This window comes from Suillus discolor (genome assembly GCF_016758755.1).
Source record: "Suillus discolor strain FC423 chromosome Unknown F5147scaffold_46, whole genome shotgun sequence".
NCBI lineage: Eukaryota > Fungi > Basidiomycota > Agaricomycetes > Boletales > Suillaceae > Suillus > Suillus discolor.
Window position 1 is genome coordinate 39,492 of NW_024541293.1, and position 13,970 is coordinate 53,461.

The 13,970-nt window shown below is 49.3% G+C and overlaps 4 protein-coding genes and 1 non-coding gene across 5 annotated transcripts; 1 reads left to right on the forward strand and 4 right to left on the reverse strand.

The window, feature by feature from the left end:
- Nucleotides 1-4,070: 4,070 nt before the first annotated feature.
- Nucleotides 4,071-5,980, reverse strand: F5147DRAFT_776155 (uncharacterized protein; the record flags this gene model as incomplete). The annotated part of the gene is made up of 3 exons (XM_041441817.1): nt 4,071-4,804; nt 4,906-5,058; nt 5,107-5,980. 3 exons carry the CDS (start codon nt 5,978-5,980, stop codon nt 4,071-4,073), a joined length of 1,761 nt encoding a protein of 586 aa, XP_041290267.1.
- A 45-nt stretch (nt 5,981-6,025) lies between these two features.
- F5147DRAFT_706780 (RBP11-like subunits of RNA polymerase) lies at nt 6,026-7,129 on the reverse strand. Its single transcript, XM_041438025.1, has 5 exons — nt 7,107-7,129; nt 6,953-7,050; nt 6,873-6,899; nt 6,634-6,683; nt 6,026-6,570 (listed from the first exon to the last, which is right to left on the reverse strand). The coding sequence occupies exons 2-5, from the start codon at nt 7,048-7,050 to the stop codon at nt 6,440-6,442; spliced, it is 306 nt and encodes a 101-aa protein (XP_041290268.1). The 5' UTR covers nt 7,107-7,129; the 3' UTR covers nt 6,026-6,439.
- Nucleotides 7,130-7,235: 106 nt separating this feature from the next.
- On the forward strand, nt 7,236-7,307 carry F5147DRAFT_t98. The gene has a single exon. It is a non-coding gene; the product is annotated as a tRNA-Thr (tRNA).
- Nucleotides 7,308-7,315: 8 nt separating this feature from the next.
- On the reverse strand, nt 7,316-10,842 carry F5147DRAFT_639044 (uncharacterized protein). Its single transcript, XM_041432992.1, has 4 exons — nt 10,590-10,842; nt 10,364-10,527; nt 8,333-10,311; nt 7,316-8,280 (listed from the first exon to the last, which is right to left on the reverse strand). The coding sequence occupies exons 1-4, from the start codon at nt 10,760-10,762 to the stop codon at nt 7,486-7,488; spliced, it is 3,111 nt and encodes a 1,036-aa protein (XP_041290269.1). The 5' UTR covers nt 10,763-10,842; the 3' UTR covers nt 7,316-7,485.
- A 146-nt stretch (nt 10,843-10,988) lies between these two features.
- F5147DRAFT_580859 (P-loop containing nucleoside triphosphate hydrolase protein) lies at nt 10,989-13,696 on the reverse strand (the record flags this gene model as incomplete). Its single annotated transcript, XM_041431572.1, has 9 exons — nt 10,989-11,233; nt 11,285-11,664; nt 11,720-11,917; nt 11,967-12,377; nt 12,427-12,715; nt 12,772-12,840; nt 12,894-13,339; nt 13,391-13,506; nt 13,565-13,696. The coding sequence occupies 9 exons, from the start codon at nt 13,694-13,696 to the stop codon at nt 10,989-10,991; spliced, it is 2,286 nt and encodes a 761-aa protein (XP_041290270.1).
- Between the last annotated feature and the right edge of the window lie 274 nt (nt 13,697-13,970).

A 13,970-nucleotide genomic window follows, 5' to 3' on the forward strand; every position in this document is an offset into this window, starting at 1 on the left:
CCTAATACTGGATGAGGATGTTGCAAAATAGAATGTAGAAGAAAGAGAGAAGAAAAACTGTACAGAACTTTTATAGAATGTGGAAAAATAGTGACAAACAAGTAATAACATTTGGACTGGGCTAGCCCGCATCATGCATATGAGAGAGCCGGGTCAGCCCAGTCACTATATAAACCAGCGGTGGGCTAGCCCGCATCATGCGTAGGAGAGTGCCGGGCCAGCCCAGTCACCATATAAACCAGTGGTGGGCTAGCCCGCATCATGCATAGGAGAGTGCCGGGTCGGCCCAGTCACCATATAAACCAGCGGTGGGCTAGCCCACATCATGTATATGAGAGAGCCAGGTCAGCCCAGTCACCATATAAACCAGCGGTGGGCTAGCCCGCATCATGCATAGGAGAGAGCCGGGTCAGCCCAGTCACCATATAAAACAGCGGTGGGCTATCCCGCATTGACCAGTCACTGTCTTTTTCTTTCCACTTTTATGCTTACATCCAAAGTAATATGTGATGACACTTACTCCAATAAAACCTGGAGTATTGTGGTGCAGGGTATGTTCCAATTGTGCAAATTAACCAGATGGAGTGTAAAATATGTCAGTATCTGGAGTGAGGGCACAGTCAAGAAGGATTTCTAGGTCAAGGACCTCACCCGACTTACATTCTTCCCTTATCTTCAAAGACAACCCCCCCGTCTACCACAAATAGCACCTTACCTGACGTACATTCTTCCCTCATCTTCAAAGACAACCCCCCTGTCTACCACAAATTTATTCCTGCCTCCTCCAGCTGCTTTGAATTTTGTAGGTCAAGAACCTTACCCAACTTACATTCTTCCCTCATCTTCAAAGACAACCCCCCCTCCTACCACAAATTTCTTCCCGCCTCCTCCAGCTGCTTTGGATTTTGTAGGTCAAGAACCTTACCCAACTTACATTCTTCCACATCTTCAAAGACAAGCCGCCCCCCCCCCCCCCCTCACCACATATTTCTTTTCACTTCCTCCATTCGTAGGTCAAGGACCTTATGAAGACAAACATTATACTCTAAGTGTCTAAATGTGTGGGTAATTTTTCATGAGAAATGACCCCTGACACCCCCTGTGTATTCATATAATAAAGTATCTAGGATGACCCAGATGGGTCATGGGACAGATCAAATACATTGGCCCAGCAGGCCCAGGCTTCGTGGGGAAAGTGTTGAATTGGCCCGGGATATAACCTGCATTGCCTGGGAATACCACCTAAGATCATGCCTCTTAGGTGAGATTGTAAGCCAGAATATATGTACCTAAGAGGTACTTTAACAGGGGTGACTGAAGTGAGGAGGAAGGGGTATGGTGCAGGGCAACAAGGGCTGGTCCTATCAAGAAGCAGATTGGGGCAATGGACAGAGCCACTGAAGGATGGTAAATGGCCAAAAGAGCTAAAAGAGACAGGCCTTTGAGCACCCAGAAAACCCTTATCTCCCCTCAACTTCTCAAAACACCAAAAACTCGATAACTCCACAACTACTGCTCCAAATTCGATGAGCCAGGGCTCAAAATGACCGGACGGACGTGGGGAATACGACCCTAAGTTTGCGAGAGATCCGCTCGAAAAACGCGTGAGAAAAACGCTTATCAATGCGCTGGGGAGGAGGACAAGATGCTGAAAACTTGGGAATATGGGAGAAGCTGATAAGGAATGACTGTGGTAGGATAATAGGTGAATTCAGGGGATGATTGGAGAGCTGGAAGAGCCTAGAAACACAAGAAACCCTCGTGGTGGGCTCCAGTTGAAGGTACAACAATTCAGATGGTGAGTCTGAACAATGTTGGGTCTTGCAGAACCTAGCTGCTATTCGACCCTAAAAGGTTTCTGGACCAGGCTCAAGGCTCAGAGAAGAGGAAATATGATAGAAACTGCTGAAGACTCAGACTCATACTGGTAACTGGTGAAAAGGTAACTTGATTATGTAAGCTACAAAAGTGCAAACATAACACTAAGGTAAAAACAGTCTCTGCAAGCCCAGCCAGAAATGAATCCCTACAACACGTTATAGTAGACACTAATCTCTACTATACGCGAGGAAGGCGCAACAAAGCGAGGGGACCAGGAGTTGAAGGGAGAGGCCCGGGAGTGATCAGGAGTGTGGGCGTTGGGATTTGGAGGGCGATGAGGGCACTTTGTGGGTGCCTGGATGAAGAGAATCAAAGAACGCAGCCGCTCGCGTCCGAGGATGGGTGCTAGTGAGAGAAACAACAAAAACGCAAGTTTGACCAGAATGTCTGGTGAGGTCAGCAGTGATGAGACTGTTTGCTGGGATGGTGAGGTCGTGGATGCAACGGTTTGAAGAATATCACCGATCTGATGTCAATGGTTATTTGGGCACTCCAAGGTCAGTAAATCGAAATCCTACCTGACAAGTGACCACCATCCAAGTCCAAGGAGATACGGGTCATATGGACTTGGATCAGCGTGGCTCGAACTCGAACAAGGATCGACACACTCACATACTGTGGACGGTGGGTAACGACTTGAATCGGCCTGAGCTCGAACAAGGATGGCTTACAGGCGATGTCGAAACATCCAAGTCAAACATTTGTGTATGTTTGTTTATTCCCACGGTTCAACAAACGTGCGTCATTCTTGGACAATGACTTTGTTCTCAACCTTCCACCAACTTCATGATGCCATGCATCATCTCACATGCCTCCAGGTAAGTCTTTTATTTTTTATTGTATTGTACTAATGTGTTTGCCCTAGTGCAGCCTACCCGCTCACAGTTAACCTTACAGCCTCACCCCAAAATTACACTCAGTAAGTCTTCTACTTTTCTCGTCTTCCATTCTCTCGCTTACTGCTCTCAGCGTCTCATCCTCCTTTTGGCGTCTCATCCTCCTTTCAACATCTCATCCTCCTCTCAGCGTCTCATTCTCCTCTCCGCATCTCATCCTCCTCTCCGCGTCTCATCCTCCTCTCCACGTCTCATCCTCCTTTCGGCGGCTCATCCTCCTCTCGGCAGCTCATCCTCCTCTCAGCATCTCGTCCTCCTCCCGCGTCTTATCCTCCTTTCAGCGTCTTGTCCTCCTTTCGGTGGCTCGTCCTCCTCTCAGGGTCTCGTCCTCTCGTGTGCTTGTTCACTGGCATCTGAGTCCTACTAGTACATAGCACTAGTACTATTAATACTACTTTGTTATATTATTTGCTTCGTCTGAAATACAGTTATGGTCGGTTGAAATGCAGATGTTTTTTCCTCGTAACAAGAGTGATCAAGCACAAATAAGTTGAAAATAAGAGCGAAAAAGGGGATATAAATTAAACCTATCATGATTGCAATGCAATACATTCTCAAATAAGTGCACAAAAAGTGCAAAAAAAGCGAACAAAAGCTAAATACAAGAGGAAGGGATCTGCTTTTGAACTTGTTGAAGCTTGTGACAAGGAGATGATATCGTTCTTGTGCGCTCTTATGTGAGAAAATAAGTGATGAAAAAGGAAGGTAAGGAATGTGTGAATTTACTGATGTGGAGGAACGACGAAGTTGCGAATAAGCGTAAGCATGAACTCATGGTCGTGTTTCGTAGTTTTGGATGAAAATGGGAGAAAAGAAAGCCATGAGCTTGGGCCAGATTTCGCTCTACGCGCCTTGGTGAGCTTGTCTGGTAGGAGAAGGATACAGACTCTGCAGGAACGGTTTTACGAGAATGAAGTTATGGGCACTCTTCAAGCGGTTTGTCCACGTCTACTGGCGGAATCCCTACATCAAACTAACAAATAATGCACTTCTTCCCTCCTTCCTCGGTTTTCACCAACCTCGCCTCTAGTCGTGCTCGTAAACTGCCATCAGGCGTGATATGCGGAGATGTGCTATGAATGGACGTCAGCGTCTATTATTTCAATTTCCTGATTCGTCGTTGCATATCGGGAGAGGGTATGTGGAAAAACTCACTCAAACATCAATCCGGCTCCATCTTGTTCTCCAAGTGGCACTACGATCGCAGAGACATACCATGTACCATGTTCGGACCAGGTATCAGGTTTGGTGGTAGCGTGAGGTATAGTGTATGAATCTGCTGGGAGAGACTGGTCAGGACTCAGGTTGTTCTATGTATGATGAATAGACAGCCAAAATCCATGAAGATTTGTTCAACAAACAAGCTTTCCACTTCACGACTGAAACAGTGGAAAGAACCTCACCTCCATTCCTCGTACGACAAGCAAGCATAGACTCTCCTGCACTAAAATGGAGCACCACCGGAGCACGCCCACTGGATCCCAACGAGGCATTCTTCAGCTTCACGAGCTGCTTCTCGGGTGTGAGAGCTGCGGCCTTACTTGTATCCAATACAGATGCTAATGTGTGCGAGGAACGCGACGAGGACAATTTTTTGAGCAAGCGAGGTGGTGGCATCTGTTTCTGTGTATGTGCACCTGAGAACGATGCAGGATGAGAAGAGCCAGGAGGGCAGAGCGAGGAAGGAGAAGGTAATTGCGCTTGTCCATCATAGTTGAAGTCCGTTTCACAACCCCCAAATCCCACTTCGTTCTCAAAGCCATACATTGTCTCTCTGCCTGAGAAATTGGCGCTGTGGATGCGTTCTCTTGGCGAATAGGAATTTCTTGGTGAACGTGGACAAGGCCCTAGAGAAGGAAGAGGAGGAGGTTCATTGATGACTACTGTTGCATCCACGTAGGTCGGTAGACTGTGATCAAGGAGGGAGAGTGAGACGTGCAAGGGCCCTACCACTATTTTGGTTTTGGTGGACTTAGAGTGGGGTCGGGGACGATCGGTGGTAAAGAAGGTTAGTGCAAATATACGACCTGAAATGCAAGAAATGTTAACCGGTTCTTCTCATTTGTGAAAGAATTGAGGAAGAATGAAAGCAGGAATGAGTGTCGGAGAAGGAGCGCAGGATACTCACCAGAAACAATAAATTCCACGCTCACACTCCCAACTGCACGTATACGTTTCTGCCACATCGCAATATCCAGTGTTGCAGCAAAAGCACCATCGGGGCCCTCTTCAACACGCACGTCATCTGGTGGGCGCTGACCAAGAAGCAGTCCACCAGTAGCTGGCAATAAAACATCAGCCCCAATCTAGCTTCTCAACTCAGACTTACCACTCCGTAGCCCACTTGCGCACAACCCGACACTAAGTCTGAGGTTGTGAAATAATGGCTGATTACTCGCCACCAAACATGCCTTCCTCATTTCACTGAGTGTCACAGGGGTTAAGGGGGAGGCATATTTGAGCAGAGCATCGAGGAGGGAGGAGCGATAGTTGACGATAGCCCAATAGATGGCAGTGTGACCTGCTATATCCGGCTCTTGAAGAAGTGTAGACAGCGACAGGTTCTTCGCAGAGCATGTTTGGGCGTAGGAAGCCAGGATTTCATGTGGATCTGCGAGAGCCAATTGCAGGGATTTGGGGCTCAAGTTACCAGAGTTGGTTGGTGGAGGAACGATGAGGTCGTGAATAAGCGTAAGCATGAACTCATGGTTGTGTTTCGTAGTTTTGGAGGATGAAAATGGGAGAAAAGAAAGCCATGAGCTTGAGCCAGATTTTGCTCTACGCGCCTTGGTGAGCTTGCGCTTCCCAGTCTGGTGGGAGAAGGATGCAAACTCTGCGGGAACGGTTTTACGAAAATAAAGTTGTGAGCGCTCTTCGAGCGGTTTGTCCACGTCTACTGGTGGAATCGCTGCATCGTTTGGAAGTTGTGTAACTGGTGTGATAAAGTCAATGTTGCTCCTGCTCCTGGGCAACGTGTTTGCCCACAGCCGATTCCGAGGAGGCTCGAATTCATGCACGTCCGTTACAACAGTACTAGTAATGGGAGCTGCCTTATCATGGTGAGTGAGAGCAGTGACGATGGCGGGTATCGATGGAACGTCTCTGCCACGGGTTGACAATGCCACGGTGTCATAAGCGGGAGGTAGATGATCAATCTCAGGCTCTGCAGAGGCAGAAAGCTTGTCTGCCAGGATCAGAGTCATTATCAACAATGCATCGACTGGCGATAAGGGAAGCACTGAATACGTATACAAAAAACCACCGTCATTTGGATTTACAAAGCATGCTAATTAAATCATAGGGTTAACGTTACTTGGTCATGCACCATTGTTCGGTTGTGTACTGAGTTCAACCCTGCAGTCAGCTTTAAATAGCCCACATGAACTCGACACTGCCATCATTACCTGTGGAACCTACTCACAGAAAGTATCGCCAAGGTCAACATCCCAGCTGATCAATGATACTCACTTGATAAACAAGTTCGCAAGACAAATCGTTACATGCAGGATACTCATTCTGTTAGACATCCGAAAATGCATCTGATATTGCACCAAACTCCAGAAGTGAGTGGTCCACCGTGACATGATCGCGTGCACAACGAATAAACGACAGTGCGCCCGTCGTGAAAGTGGCAAGTCAATTGTTGCACACACCAGCACTGCCTAGCTCCTCTCCTCCCACCGCTCATAGTCATTCGTAGCAAGACTTGCGTGATACTTGTGTTCGACGGTCTCACATACGGCATCAAGATTCGTCAGTGCTTCAAGGAGCGCATTCAAGGACGAAAGCCCATCTGAAAAAAAAAGTCGGATCAGGCACCTCAGGGGGAAATTGCGGATAACTGAATTTTGCATACCATACATCTGTATTCGCAGTTGAATGAGGTTTTCGGAAGGATGGGGCACGCTGTAAGCGTCAACGGATCAGCAAATCGAAACACATTATCATACATGAAGAAAGTGATGCCATGCTACCGCATCTGTGTCTCTTCGCGATGACCAGATACGGAGGGCATTGACCAGCTGGACTAAGTAACATCCGGAGAATAAAATAAAATCGCAGACTGCAGACAACAAGCCGACACCATTTACTCACCTGTATCCACAGAACTCCACCTTCGGGCTTCCAACACCATCATCAACTCAACGTTCATCAAACAAAAAAACACAACGTACTTTTTCATGATCATCCACCGCAGAGCATTTCCAATCGTATGCGACTCGTCGAAAATTTGGAATGTAGCCGCAGATAGGTCTGGCGCGGCACCCGCCATCTGGGAGAGTTTCAGGGTTATCGTGGGAGGCCCCGAGTTATAGCTCGTGCACGCACAATCTTGATTTTTGGGCTCGTCTCTGCCATGGTTGGTGCAGAATGATGGTGTTGATGAAGGAATTGATTGAGTATGAGGTCTCAGGCTTCATGGGTATTTTGTGGGATTGACGGTCTATTTTCTTCGTTGCCCGCTTAGCTCAGTGGTAGAGCGCGTCACTCGTAATGATGAGGTCGGTTGTTCAATCCAGCCAGCGGGCACGAAGGTCGTTTTTTTTTCAGTTGTTTGTCACCAAGTCCACCCCAATTTAGCTAAACAGACGTAGTCGTCGTCATCACCGTAGAAAAAACCAAGGAGATATGGTATAGTTGTACAGAATGCAAAATACAAGAGTTGAAAGCATGCTAATGCTGAACACAATTCCACTTTTAAATTAACCTACGGTTCTTCGAACACGTACAACCCATCCAGCTCGCCACCATTCACTAGGCCTGTTCGCAGACAGCTAAAATCCCCGTCCCCAGCGTCAACAAAGCCCTTCCTGCTATACCCATCTGCACGATCCACCTCAGGAGGTGAGACGCTGAGTGCGCGAGGCGCTGAGTGGGAGCCCGGCGAGGACTCTTCAACGCGCAGTCGCTTTTGTAGGGAATCACCCCGGGACAGAGAGTCGTTGCCAACATCCAGCTCTTCTGAGGAGCGCTTTCGTTGGCGAGGTGTAGGGATCGGCGCCACAGACTCTCCGCGCCGCGCTCGGTCGTCAACAGGACGATCTGAGTCTCTCCGAGGACGTTTCGGCGGAGTCGAGGTACGAGGGACCTCGATTGGATCACCAGCAGCAGCGTTCTCTGCCTCGAGGTCTCCAGAAGAGCGTTTCCGGGGTGTGATGGTATGTGTCTCGGAACATGGGTTCGCGAGTTCATACTGCTCCTCTTCACTCTCTTCTTCCTCGTCCTCATACATCTCTTCCTCTTCTAGCTCTTCTTCCTCTTCCTCCTTCACCAACTTGCTTCTGGGAACACGTACCTCTTCTAGAACTATTTCACTTAGGTTCTCATATTCTGGCGGTGGCTGTGGTTGAGGCTGTGGTACTCGGGTTTGGGATTCATTTTGGGGCGCAGACCGCACCTGAGGAGTGACAGGGTTACCAGCGGCAACATTTGCCTTGATCATAGCACGTTCGCAGACGGAACATCGGCAGTGATACAGTGGTGCACATGCTTCGCGCCATACCTAATGTAGTTGGTTCGGACGAGGTAGCATCGTGTTACAGAATGGAACTCACCTGTTTGAATGCTTCGAGACTGTACTGCGCCATATGGGCCAGCGTAACCGGTACATAAGGGATAGGATGTAAAAGCTTGGGTGAGTCTAACACCGGTGACACAGGAATGGGGATGATGACTTGTGGCGGTTTCGGCCTCGTTATTGCTGTTGTCGTTGCAGGCTCATGCTCCTTCTCCTCAGGATGTGATGGTGGAGGCGATGGTGTGGTATGTAGCGTTGTCGTAGAAAGAACAGGGCTCGTCGTGTGTGATCCATCGCTTCTCGTCGACGCACTGGTGCTACTCAAGGCATCGTCCTCGCGCTTACCGCCAATGTCCAAGCCGCCAGCCGCCCAATCAACGCCATCAAACCATACTCCGGGCGTGCGCAGTTCAGCAAGCACATCTTCAAGGTTCATCTTCGATGCGCGCACAGCAGGGTCTACCCAAGCACCTCCTATCCCATTCGCAGACTCAATGACGAGCCGCCGGACGATATTGTTCATCCCAGGCAAGAGGATCTGGCGCAACTGTTTTGAAAAGGCACGGAAAGCCTGCTCACAAAGTCCGAACGACGGTGGTGCCTGAGAACGAACGGTCGAAAGACGTGGATGCGAGTCGTCCGTGGGTGAGGGAAGAGATGACGGGGACGATGGCCTCGAGAGCGTCCACGGACAAGGATGTGTAGCGGGAACTCTGATGCGGCGGCGAGACTGTCCATTCTCAAGAGGTTCATCGTCGTCAGTTTCCGACTCATAGTCAGGTTCCTCGCCAGGATCTCTGACACCTCCACCAATTGGTCGAGCGTAACCATACCACTGGTCGGCAGGACTACACCAGTGTCCATCAAGAATTCGTGTCCGCGCCCAGTCAGCAATAGCCAGATCACGCACACCACCAGCATCTTCAGTCATAGAAAGCAAATCAGGATCATCTTCATCCTCCGAGCCCTCATAGTCTGAGGAGTACGCTGACCGCGGAGACGGCGAGCGCGAACGACGGGAAGGAGATAAACTGTTGACGGGGCTGTACGAGTCCCCTCCTTCTGTAGTACGTGTATGTTCTTGCCGTGGCGCCGCCACACTCTCTGGTTCACGATGATGGTAAGAATTTTGCGAAAAGTCAGTCCCCATGCCTTCGCTGGCCCAGCGGGTAGCAGCGACAGCTTGCTCCATCAACTCCGGCATTTTCGTGTATGACCGCAGCCACAGCTTCTCGCGGGCAACGTTCAGGACCTCTGTGATTGAGCCTTCGCCCAGTTCGATGAAAGCATCGACTGTTTGACGCGTTTCCCAATCTGCTGATGCATACTTCCAGGGTGGAACACGTGCTAATGCGAGTTGTCGCGGGCTTGCGGGTGAAGAGCGTGATGAAGACGAGGATTGAACGAAACGTGGACCACCAATCGCCTCGCGGTCGCGAGCACTCGATTTGATACGGTTCCAGAGCCCTTCTAAACGACATGACCGACACGTTGCATCAACGCCAGGCCAGGTTTCATCATCTTCGTTTTCAGAACATAATACCATCAAGGCAGGATTGAGGGTGGTTGCATACGGGTTATAGCCGCCCAAGGCCAGATTAAAATTTCCATGGCTGTACAGTTGACTGTAACCGCTGAGACGCATGTTGCTCTGGACATCAAACTGGGGATCACACTCGGCAGCGGGAGCCTCACGGAGGCATACACCGCAAAATGCGGTTTTGCGATGCTCGCGACACACGGATATCACGCCCAACCTTGGGATAACATGTGTTCGTTTTGCGGCTCCGAGGCCAACGGACGAACAAGGTGAATTGATGCGACAGATGATGCAGGAATGGTAGGTCATAGTGCGAAAATGGGTGTGAGGAGGTAAACGGTAAGGCTGTGGCGCGATAGTTGCAGCCCCTGCAGCCCCATCTGCGGGGGCCTGAGGGCGTACGATTGCATATTGGTGGAGTATGTCGTGAGGATCCAGGAGTGCGCATGCATGATTCCAAAATAGATGGGATTTGACTAGCACAATGAATTAGCGCGTTACGATGATAAGATAAAGTAGGTAACACACGAGCAGTACACCAAGAAGGGGTGACATTCATTAACTTCTCGAGTTCTATAGCCTGACATAAAGCCGCGTAGACCATTCTGGAGGGCCAAACCTCTCTAACCTCCCAAGTGACTGGACAGTATAAGTGCGTAGCGACATCCTTAAGGTACAAAGACGCAATATGTCTGTCATGCAAGCGTGTTTAATTAGAAATAGCTGAAAATGCCATGCAGTGGCGTAGAAGTACCTGATGAGCTCTGGGGGGAGCTGTTGCCATGATCTGTTTGTATGTTTACCCTTGTAGATATGATCACCGGTTGAGTAGCTCGCAGTCGTAGCAGGCGAGGTTGATAAGGCCATTGTGGATGTTGTGGATGACGTTGAAAGGGGTACCGACGCTGTTGACGGTGAGGGTGCCATTATCTGGATATCCTGTGCGAAGTGGGACCTAGGCCTTGATTAGCGTATGGTAGACAGCCGGACTACAGATTCGATTTCGGGTCACCGTCACTCACTCTCATGCTGAAAAGTCACACACTTCCTTTGGTTGGCACATTTCCCACGCACAGACCACCGCGTCGTACGTTTGTTACATTCAGATCTAGATATCGATACGCTAAATATTTACATGCCGACATGTGGAATCCTATACAAAGAGTTTGCGTAATTCTAAACTGGCGGCGTTAAGTCTGTCCAATTTCTTCTGCAGCTCCGTACGCTTCGAGGCGACACTGCTATGCTCCTGGACCATTAACTGACACCGCACGTACGCATCGGGACCCGTCAAGCTCAATCCATCAAGAAGAGCTTGCTCCATGTCCTTATGCAGACCGCGGACTATCTCATAGTCAATGGCCAACGGAACCATATCAGCAAAGCGCTTGTACGCAACTACAAAAGGCTCTTTCAGTTTTAAATCCACGTCTCCGGGAAAACACATACCCTGGAAGTACGCCCTTACTCCCGCCATGATTAGAAGGGCAGGCTCCATGGGATCCACAGGCAGAAGCTTGGGAAGATCACTGGCTTGCACGGAAAGACCAATTTCTGTCAGTCCAGTGAGAGCCTTTTGGATGCCTTGGTGGAATGCTTGTCCATGGTTTGGACTTGTGTGCATCGTCGTTGGCGCACGGTAATTCTGCAACTTTGTGGTCAACTCTTCGCGATCTCGGCAACCCTTGTAATATCCGAGGAATTTGATCTTGTAGTCAGAGTAATAGTGCACGTTCAAAGTTGTCGGTGCCTTCTCGAGTTCCAAGAGCCAATTTATCTTTTCCCTGGCTTGCTTTGCGGCTTTGTCAAGATGTTCATTCACTATCATGCTGCAGGAACAAGGGTGTCAGCATAGAGGTATCGAATAGTGCAGGATGCACATACAGCACGCTGTGAAGTGCGCCGCCCCTTCCCATTTTCCCAAAATGTTCATGAACTAGAACGCTCAGGTCGTTCTTCAGGATGTCATATACTTCGTCGAAAAGTATTTGCGATGGCGTCTCCCATTTTTCAGTAAACTCCTTGATGTACGTCTCCTGTACAATGAAGGGATAATTGTCGGGAAGTTCGCGAGTACGAGCCCTGGGATCTAGTCAGTTTTAGTTACAGCACAAGAATGAATCTCAAGGACCTCTGGGCGTGACTAAGAACATCCTCGATGTAAATCCCCGACTGTGGCGTGGGCGACCTCGGAGTGAGCATAGGATGGACTCCTTCTCGGGACTTCTGTGGTTCATCCTCCTCATTCGCTAGAAAATCGATTGCCGGCAGTTCACGGATCTCGCCTTTTGCCCATGGAATAAACCGGGGAGCCGTTTCTCGTACAGCTCGTTTGAATTCCTGCTGGTGTGGTCGAATTGTCTGCAATATACCGTCTTGATCAGGCGTCCCCTCGAGTCGTTGAAACAGCTGCTTCGAAAATTGACCGATTATACCCCAAACCTCACCCACGGGATCGGTAGACGGCGCCTTCGGAAGCTTTCTCATCTCATCTTGAGTCTTACGCAGGATATTATATAATTCCTTGTGGATCTCGGGAAGCCTATTACATGTATATTAGCATCGCAAGGCGCCAAGATAAGAACTCCGACCTTTTCGCGATCAGTTCGGACAGAATCGTGCTCAACCGCTCCGTCAGGTTGCTCGTTCGTAAGAACTTCTGGTACTGTGGCTCCAGGCTCGACCAGGGCTGTGTCAAAGCAAAGAAGGTATTTTCTTCATTCCTTGCTTCGGCCCAGGAGATCCCACTTTGGAGCGTCTGAGACCCAGGTTGCTTAACGCAGTACCAGTGGTTCACGAGCGGCTCCTTCTCGTTTCGGATGAAGTTTAGCCACATGCTCTCCTCACCAGGAGGAATGCGGTCCGGCTTCGTGAGCACGCCTGTAACACAGAACTTAATCATCGCTTCCAAAGACTTCATGAATGCACAAACGCACCAACAGTGCGCTTGCCTTCAGGATCGTGTTTTTTCGTCAAGTGATGTGCCCCTTGATTCTCAAAGTCGGCTGGGAAAATACGAGATGTAAGAAAAAGTGACTGAGACGCGAAATCCACTTACTTTCACAAGTAACCGTCAGAAGGATGACACAACTAGGCTTCTCGATGTAAGACGTCACCAAACCCTTGACGAGATCAATATCCCCGGTCTTTCCTGCACTCCCGACGCTCGCGATGAGTCCAGGAAGATCCACGAATGAAAGATCCGCCACATCCTTCCCACTTATCGAGAGAGAGACGCAATTCTTGGAGAAAGATAACTCAGCTTGCTCAGCGGTCTGATCTTCCAGCTCGTATAAAAACTTCTGTGGCTCAGTGCTTGGGTTGAGGATTGCCCTTTGAGCACGCCTGATTCGATCTTCTACGTCGTCCTTATCGGTGATGGGTGATCCAAAAGGAATGGTGCGCACATCACAGGGTTGGCCTGACGGGCCGGTAGTAATGTGAAGTTTGACGAGACACTTCCAGGAGTCTTCGGAGCGTGAAAGTTTACATTCAGTTGGGCACCTTCAATAGGGTTAGACGTGGCGTTTCCAAAAACAAAACGGGCACACTGACCTTGTGCACGTTCCAGCTGAGCGAGGGAGAGTGATACCAGAAATAGACTCAATAAGAGACGATTTTCCAGCACTCTGCGAGCCAATGACTGCGATCATGGGCAGGTCCATGTCCGTCTGTACACTAGATATTGATTCGATGAGTCCAAGAACATGACGAAGAGGGAAAGAAAACTAGCCCTGTGGTGTGGAGACGGTTGATGAGATCCAGCATCTTTCGGCGATGCTGTGACAAAGTGGAGTCGGAGAGCCCAACACCATTGTCTTCAGACGGGGTAAGGTCAGCGCCAGGAGTTGAGGGCAACATAATGTTTCAAAAGGCACGATGATCACGTTTAAAAATTCGAGTCCGCGTAGGAGGGTGTTATGTGTCAGGTACACACTAGCAACGATGGGCCTTTTATACAAATTTTCGGCGTCAGCAAGACAGTCGGAATTAGGGACTAATAAGATGAAGAAACAAAAAAAGGAAAGTTCTACCGAGTCGAATGCCGGAAGGAACCATTGGCACGAAGCTGTGGACCTACTTGCAATGCAGGAAACTTCTGATGATAAGAAAGAGCAGCACTGGCCTGAATCGG

Bases quoted from the DNA above. Each gene is read 5' to 3' on its own strand.
- F5147DRAFT_639044 (XM_041432992.1), bottom strand. From the start codon at position 10,762: ATGGCACCCTCACCGTCAACAGCGTCGGTACCCCTTTCAACGTCATCC. The intron at 10,528-10,589 runs GTACTTCTACGC...CTTGCATGACAG, and splicing joins CTCCCCCCAGAGCTCATCAG to ACATATTGCGTCTTTGTACC. The intron at 10,312-10,363 runs GTGTGTTACCTA...TCATTGTGCTAG, and splicing joins CCCTTCTTGGTGTACTGCTC to TCAAATCCCATCTATTTTGG.
- F5147DRAFT_706780 (XM_041438025.1), bottom strand. From the start codon at position 7,050: ATGGCGGGTGCCGCGCCAGACCTATCTGCGGCTACATTCCAAATTTTC. The intron at 6,684-6,872 runs GTGAGTAAATGG...TGACGCTTACAG, and splicing joins GTGGAGTTCTGTGGATACAG to CGTGCCCCATCCTTCCGAAA. The intron at 6,571-6,633 runs GTATGCAAAATT...TTTTTTTTTCAG, and splicing joins ACTGCGAATACAGATGTATG to ATGGGCTTTCGTCCTTGAAT.